The 8,217-nt window shown below is 44.7% G+C and overlaps 1 protein-coding gene across 1 annotated transcript; it reads right to left on the reverse strand.

Moving 5' to 3' along the window:
* Positions 1 to 3,482: 3,482 nt before the first annotated feature.
* LOC101483932 (piggyBac transposable element-derived protein 4) lies at positions 3,483 to 5,535 on the reverse strand (the record flags this gene model as incomplete). The annotated part of the gene is made up of 2 exons (XM_012924482.5): positions 3,483 to 4,259; positions 4,381 to 5,535. Coding segments are annotated over 2 exons (1,584 nt in total), but the record flags the coding sequence as incomplete, so codon positions are not given.
* Between the last annotated feature and the right edge of the window lie 2,682 nt (positions 5,536 to 8,217).

An 8,217-nucleotide genomic window follows, 5' to 3' on the forward strand; every position in this document is an offset into this window, starting at 1 on the left:
ACTTAGGGCTGGGTATCGTCACTCATTTCTAGAATCGGTTCGATTGTGATTCACAAGGTCCCGAATCGATTCGATCCACGATTCGATTAAATTAGATTCGATTAAATTAGATTCGATTAGACTCCATTCAGTTTTAATCGGGGAAATTTTGCCTCAGACAGTCAGAAATATTAAAATTTTCGATCACGCATCAGTACATTTCTATATTTTTATATCTATAAAAACAAAGCTGACACTTGCGAGACTTCATCAAAGGTGTATAAGCATCACAGCAGATGCCTTTGTGTCAAAGTAGCTGAGGATAAAACACAGAAAAACATGAAGGTGATTTTCCAGGCCTGGGATTTTATAAAAATATTCTGCAGTAGATCAAAAACAAAGAAAACCATTAATCAACTTATAAACATTACCTGATGCTGCTGAACTGAAGCAGAGCAAACTTACAAAGGTTTTATTAGAGACACAGCTCTGCATGTAGGGTGATTTTATCGTGGTGGCAGCAAAACAGTAAGAGGGAATTCATGACGATGTTTATGTGAAGCATAGTTTGCTGCTTCTTTTGCTGCTGGTTCAGTCATTATTGTTTGGAGAGAGATAAAAAACAGCAGCTTCAGAATCAGGGCAAAAAGGGTGTAAACACAAAGCGTGGACCCGCCAAAACATCAGAATCAGTGAGCTCACTGATTCTGATCCGTCGGCGGGTCCACGCTTTGTGTTTACGTCTTTGTGCAGAATCTGTGTTCCTGCTCTCATTTACTGTTTTAGCTGTTTGGTGGTGGTTGAAATTTTGTGAGGTCTAACCTGAGATTCTGGCTTTTTGGGCGAAATAAATTTATATTAAAAAAAATCGATTCAGGATTTTAATGAATCGATATCACGTTATCCAAGCTATAATCGATTCTAATCGATAAATCAATAGTCAAAACCAACCCCTATTTACACTCACTCTTTCAAATAAATGCAAGTGAAACACAGCAGAAAATAAATAAAATCAAAGACTCAGTGGTCCTGTTGCTCTATTTTACCTGTATAGCAGGAGTGAGGCAGGCGGAGGTTTGCCGTGGTGCAGGTGTGTCATAGCGGTCAGTGGAAGGAAATGGCAGTTTCACATTCCCGTGGCAGCGTACTCGGTGCTTGCTTGGAAGTTTAGGGGTTTTTTCACTGTAAAAAGAAGTTTTCTTCCCACGCAGTGAACAGTGGACGCTAATGTTTTTGTCACTTTTTATGGAACCAAACTCAAAGTAAGGTCAGTACTTCCACGCTTTAAACGCTGCACGCTCATACTCTCTCCCGCACTCGATATATGATCCATTGTTGATCTGCACACAGCTGTTGTAATGAACGTCGCACTCGCTTACGTCACTGTCATGAGACACTCTCGCAACAAAAATCACGGTTTTAGTAACGCAGTAACTTACGGGAAAGTAACAGTAATCAAATTACCTTTTTTGCAATAGTAATCCCTTACTTTACTCGTTACTTGAAAAAAGTAATCGGATAATGCGTTACTGCCCATCTCTTGTTACAACTCACGTGGTCTGCAGGCTTTGCTAATAAATTTCCACATACTACCACAGACTGAATGAGGATGGATGGCACAGATGTCCTCACTATGTGTCCTGTTCAAGCACAACCACAAATATCAACAACACAGTAACTAAGAAGCACATGCACAAACTCTTATCTACTGATGGAGATGTCTTTAGTTTAAACAGCATCTAAAGTTTCATATATTTCATTTCCTTAAATCAAAACTCATTAAACACACAGCTTTTTTCTTTTTTACCAAAAAAACATCCTTAATCTTTGAGTTTTTAGTCGCTCAGCAGGTGTGTAATTGAATTTAATGACAAGATTAAAGACAATATATACAGATCAGATTCATGATGAATATGCTCAGGTCAGAAGGTGCAGCAGCTGGATTCCAGCAGTTGGACTGGTAGATCCCTTCGGTGAGGAGTAGGCGACGAACTCTAAAAAGTTCAAACAGCATGGGACTAGTCACAGTTAAAATAATGCACCACTTCACTACAACTACATCTACACTCAACAAAAATATAAACGCAACACCTTTGTTACTGCTCCCATTCCCCATGGGATGGACGTAGAGACCTAAAATTCATTCCAGATACACGATATAACCATCCCTCCCAAACAGTGGTCACAAATCAGTCCAAATGTGTGGTAGTGGGCACATCTGCCATATTGAGATAATCCATCCCACCTCACAGGTGTGCCACATCAGGATGCTGATCTGACATCATGAGTAGTGCACAGGTGTACCTCAGACTGCCCACAACAAAAGGCCACCCTGGAATGTGCAGTTTTTTGCGCTATTGGGGGTCTGGGGACCCAGAACCGGTCAGTATCTGGTGTGACCACCATTTGCCTCATGCAGTGCAACACATCGTCGCATGGAGTCTATCAGATTGTCAATTGTGGCCTGTGGAATGTTGGTCCACTCCACTTCAATGGCTGTGCGAGGTTGTTGGATATTCGTGGGAACTGGTACACGCTGTCGTATACGCCGGTCAAGCACATCCCGAACATGCTCAATGGGTGACATGTCCGGTGAGTATGCTGGCCATGCAAGAACTGGGACATTCTCAGCTGCCATCTGCCCTGAACAATGTGAACCATGATTCATCCGTGAAGCGCACACCTCTCCAACGTGCCAGACGCCATCGAATGTGAGCATTTGCCCACACAAGTCTGTTACGGCGACGAGCTGGAGTCAGGTCAAGACCCCGATGAGGACGACGGGCATGCAGTTGAGCGTCCCTGAGACGGTTTCTGACAGTTTGTGCAGAAATTGTTTGGTTGTGCAAACCAATTGTTCCAGCAGCTGTCTGGGTGGCTGGTCTCAGACGATCTTGGAGGTGAACCTGCTGGATGTGGAGGTCCTGGGCTGGTGTGGTTACACGAGGTCTGCGGTTGTGAGGCCGGTTGGATGTGCTGCCATATTCTCTGAAACGCCTGTGGAGACGGCTTATGGTTGAGAAATGAACATTCAATGCACGGGCGACAGATCTGGTTGACATTCCTGCTGTCAGCATGCCAATTGCACGCTCCCTCATTGCTTGTGGCATCTGTGGCATTTTGCTGTGAGACAAAACTGCACATTCCAGGGTGGCCTTTTGTTGTGGGCAGTCTGAGGTACACCTGTGCACTACTCATGATGTCAGATCAGCATCCTGATGTGGCACACCTGTGAGGTGGGATGGATTATCTCAATATGGCAGATGTGCCCACTACCACACATTTGGACTGATTTGTGACCACTGTTTGGGAGGGATGGTTATATTGTGTATCTGGAATGAATTTTAGGTCTCTACGTCCATCCCATGGGGAATGGGAGCAGTAACAAAGGTGTTGCGTTTATATTTTTGTTGAGTGTATATCATCTGCATCACAACACTTAAACTTCCTCCATTTGTTTCACATTAAAAGTCTTGTAACCAAACTGTCACAAATAAGCTTTTAATGTGAAGGAGACCAACCAGGAAGTGTTCAGTTTGGAAGTTTTAGCAGAAAAGTCTCATCTGTGCTGGGTCTGTGACTCTGAGTGTACACATAGAATTTAAGGATTCAAAAGGGAACATATTAACATTTCTGGGTAATTTATTCACTGGCTGTTCAAAGCAAACTCCAAGAAATTAAATAGAAAAAAAAAGTGAAAACTGGGCAGCTCAAAAATCTTGAATTGTTACATCAATAATAGCAAAAAAAAAAAAAAAAAAAAAAAAAGCTCAGACAGACCAAAAAATACATGGAAAACCAAAGACCAAACTCAACATGAAGCCGTGTGTGTGTGTGTGTGTGTGTGTGTGTCATGCACATGTGTGGCATGTGACAGTCAAGTGAGAGTGGGCCTTGCAAACATAGGCATCACATTTGCAGCATCTCAGGCTTGTTTTGTTGTCTCTCGGGGCACAGAGCTCACAGCGCTTCCTCTTCTGCCCGTGTCTTTGTTGGGGGAGAGCAGCCAGGCCAGTGGCTGGGGCTTGCACACTCTTAACCAGACTGGCAGAGGCTGGTGTGCGGGGAATGTGCTGGCGCCGTTGAATAAGAGGAGTCACCAAAGCTTTCCCCAGCTCTGCTAGGAAAAGTCTCTTCCTGAAACTCTTCCCCTGATTCCAGGTTGGGTTGATGGCTGTCCACACCACATATGCGTTGAAAGCAGACACATCAAGGATCTTGTGGAACAGTGCCACAGGCCAACGAGCTGTCATTAGCTTGCAGGTGTATGTGCCAGTAAGCTGCAATAAAAGGAACAATAAATAAGAGATTGGGAACATATTGAATCTGTCGTACACAAAATGCTATGATTCACATAAATGAAAGTGAAATACATGCAGGATCGATGAAACTTTACATTACCTTATCAAGGCAGTCAACAGCTCCTTTGTTCTTCTTGTAGTCCGGGATTATAAGGGGCTTCCTGTCCTCTGTGGTGCTGACCGCGGCGTCTTTGTGTAGCGTGCTCATCGGGATGACATTTCTATTCTCCGTGGGAAAATCCAACACAAGTGTGTGTGTGTCAGTGAAAGCACATGTTGATGAGAGTGCCTCTCTTCCTCTGGTGGATGCTTGTGCAGGGGAAAGTTCAGGCTTGTTGTCACATGTGGTATTATGCCCTTGGAGACTGGTTGTTTTGTCCAGCACAACACGCACGCCCTGGTTTTCTTCGGCCCCTCCACTACTGGGGTTCCCCGTGTATACCTGCATATTCCAGGCATAGCTGCTCCTGGCGTCACATGCTACCCAGACCTTTATTCCACATTTCCCTGGATTGCTTGAAAGGTACACCTTGAAGGAACAGCGACCTCTGAAAGGAACCAGGCACTCGTCAACCGTCACCTCAGGGCCTGGATTGTAGATAAGTGGAAGGCGCTCCACCCACCTGTCCCAAATGTTCCTGATGGCAGCCAGTTTGTCATTTTGTCCTGTATCTCTGTTATCAAATTGAATAATTCTTGAAAGGACACGAAATTGTTCTAAGGACATGGCTGCTCGGAATATTGGCCTGCCAGACTCTGCATCCCACAGACTTTTTGTAGCCTCATTGTTTGAGCGATATACTCCAGCTAAAATCAACAGACCTATGTAGGCTTGGAGGTCTACCAGGTCGATTTCTCTCCAGCTGTCTCCAAACACACGCTTCCCCTCCAGGTTTGTCATCTCCAGTATAATTCCCTCAATGGACTCTGGTAAAAAGAGTTGGAAGCTGGATTTGATGTCATCCACACGAGATATGGCATACTGTGTTGGCCCTGGCCTACTTCCTCTGTCCCGGAGGGATGAAGACCAGAGCAAGTATCCACTCTTGGACTGGAATGTTTCCTCAGGTGCCTGTTCTTCGGGTCTCTCTCCCTCTCCATCTGTTGACTGGTCAGTCTCGTCAAAGTCTGGATCAAAATCTGTGTTGTCCTCCACTTCCGAGACATCTTCATCTATCTCCTGTTTAATTTCAGTGCCCTGTTTATATCCAGAAACCTGGACCAGAACGTCTTCGACAGAGAACTGCTTGGTCAGTCACCTACTCATTGTGCTCGGAGTAAAATGAGTGCAAGGCAAACATCGAGCTACATATATATGGGATCTGTGAGAAGATGATACGCTGATTAGTTTGGAAGGTGTGGCTCACGTGGAGGACGGGCACATAAAGAGATTTTTAGGCAGGACGAGTCTCGTCCTGCCTAATTACTCCCAGCTGTGCTCTCCTCCTGTGGCTCATTCCCCCTCGTTATCCCACAGTGTATTTAACCCTTGTATGGTGTTTGGGTCTGTGAGACCCGTTTTCAGTTTTTTTCTAAAGAAAAATTAAACAATTAATTATTTTTTCAACCTGAAATTCATTGGCTTTGGCTTATTTTCTGTGAAGAACATAAATCCGAACTAATTTTCAATGACCTCATACTGTACCTCCCCCCACGCATTTACATTACATACAAGGTGTTCGGGTCCACTGGACCCAGGTCTAATAAAAGTGTTGAAAGTGTAGGTCCTGTGTTCCCACACTCTGTCTTCCTCCTTTCTGGTGCTGCTGATAGTGTTTTCTTCCCCTCCTGCTCCCGCACAAAGTTGCAACATTGTTGAAAATTCAACTATCAACACCGTCTGCACTTACATTCCCACACATTTTACCCTCTTTCTTGAGGGATCCAAATTTTATGTTCTCATACCCTGTCCCACCTGCAAATTAGGGGCATAATACTATAAATAAGACTTTGCCAATATGGTTCCTTATCACAACTGATCAAGATGGAAAAAGATTATCTGCTGCGAGGGCCATCCAATTGATTTTGGAAGAGAGAGGGGCTTCGGATGATGATGTTGACAAAGAGGGTTCAGAATATTTCACAAGCCCACCAGACAGCAAGTGAAGAAATATGGATGTCAATAACTGGTGACATTGAATGGTCTTCTTGCCCAAGAAATGAGCCACCCTGCAGAGCTGTTACTGTGATAAGCCAGGGCCAACACGGCTGACAGTTACTGATGTGCAGGACATCAAGTCTTCATTTTAGCTTTTCATCCCAGATTCCATCCAGAAAATTATTCTGGATTGCAGTAATCTAGAAGGACGGTGTGTTTTTGGAGAGAGGTGGAAGGAGATGGACCAAATTCATCTAAGAACCCCAAAGGCCTACAATGGGGTTCTTATCCTTGCAGGAGTTTTCAGGTCCAAAGGGGAATCCACAGAATCCCTGTGGGATGCAGAAACCGGCAAGAACCTTTCCGTGCATCAATGTCTCTGGAAAACTTCCACAAAATTTCCAGGATTATCCGTTTTGATAACCGAGACGACAGACCAGCTCGACGGCAGAGAGACAAGCTAGCTGCCATCAGGACAGTGTGGGATAAGTGTGTGCACCACCTCCCACTGTTTTACATCCCTGGGCCTGATCAAAGTCAAAGTCAAAGTCAACTTTATTTGTCGATTCTGCCACATGTACAGGACATACAGAGAATAGAAATTGCGTTACTCTCAATCCCTAGATAAATAGCAAATGAACATTTAAATATATTTAAATATAAAAGTGATTAAAAATGCAAGTAAAATAATTAAAAAGTAAAAATTTAAATAAATACAATTTTACATATAACAAGAAAGCTATACAATATACAATATAATGGGTAAGTGACATTGAGTGTAAACCAGGCAGAGTAGTGCAAATAGGCAAATAGTGCAAATGGAGATTTGGTAATGTACGGTATGAGATAGTGTAACACAAAGTCTTATGAGGTAATGGCAGTCCAATGCTCCACAAAGTGACTGGTAACTGGTGCAGGCCAGTGAGTGAGTCAGAGAGTGTGTGTGTTTGTGTGTGTGTGACAGAGTTCAGTGAGACCGTGGAGGAGAGAGGGGAGAGGGGGCAGAATCGGGAGGGAGTTAAGCTTCCTGACAGCCTGATGGATGAAGCTGTCCTTCAGTCTGCTGGTCCTGGCCTGGAGACTCCGCAGTCTCCTCCCCGACGGCAGCAGCTTGAAGAAGCTTTGCATTGGGTGCGTGGGATCAGCCGCTATGCAAAGGGCTTTTTTAGTGAGACGGGTGCTGTAAATGTCCTGGAGGGAGGGGAGAGAGACACCAATGATCCTCTCTGCAGCTCTCACTATGCGTTGGAGGGTTCTATGACAGGACGCATTGCAGGCTCCAAACCACACAGTGATGCAGCTCGACAGGATGCTCTCGATGGTGCCTCTGTAGAAAGTGTGCATGATGGGGGCTGGAGCTCCTGCTCTTCTTAGTTTGCGGAGAAAGAAGAGACGCTGCTGTGATTTCTTGGCCAGTGCTGTGGTGTTGTACGTCCAGGAGAGATCCTCTGTGATGTGCACACCCAAGAACTTGGTGCTGCTCACTCTCTCCACAGACGCTCCGTCAATGGTCAGAGGAGCATGTTGGGTGTGCATTCTCCTGAAGTCCACAACAATCTCCTTCGTCTTCTCCACATTCAGAGAGAGATTGTTGTCAAAACACCACGTGGCCAGGCGTCTCACCTCACTTCTGTAGTTGGTCTCATCCCTGTTGCTAATGAGACCCACCACCGTTGTGTCGTCCGCAAACTTGATGAAGAGGTTGGAGCTGTATGATGGAGTGCATGTCACTGATGTCACCATTGATGAGCAGCTGATCCCATTTAGTTGTGAAACATGTTGCTTCACGTGTAAATGTGTTGTGTCTTTCCACTCACTCCACTTTATTATAACTGATTT

The sequence above is a fragment of the Maylandia zebra genome, unplaced genomic scaffold, assembly GCF_041146795.1.
Source record: "Maylandia zebra isolate NMK-2024a unplaced genomic scaffold, Mzebra_GT3a scaffold02, whole genome shotgun sequence".
NCBI lineage: Eukaryota > Metazoa > Chordata > Actinopteri > Cichliformes > Cichlidae > Maylandia > Maylandia zebra.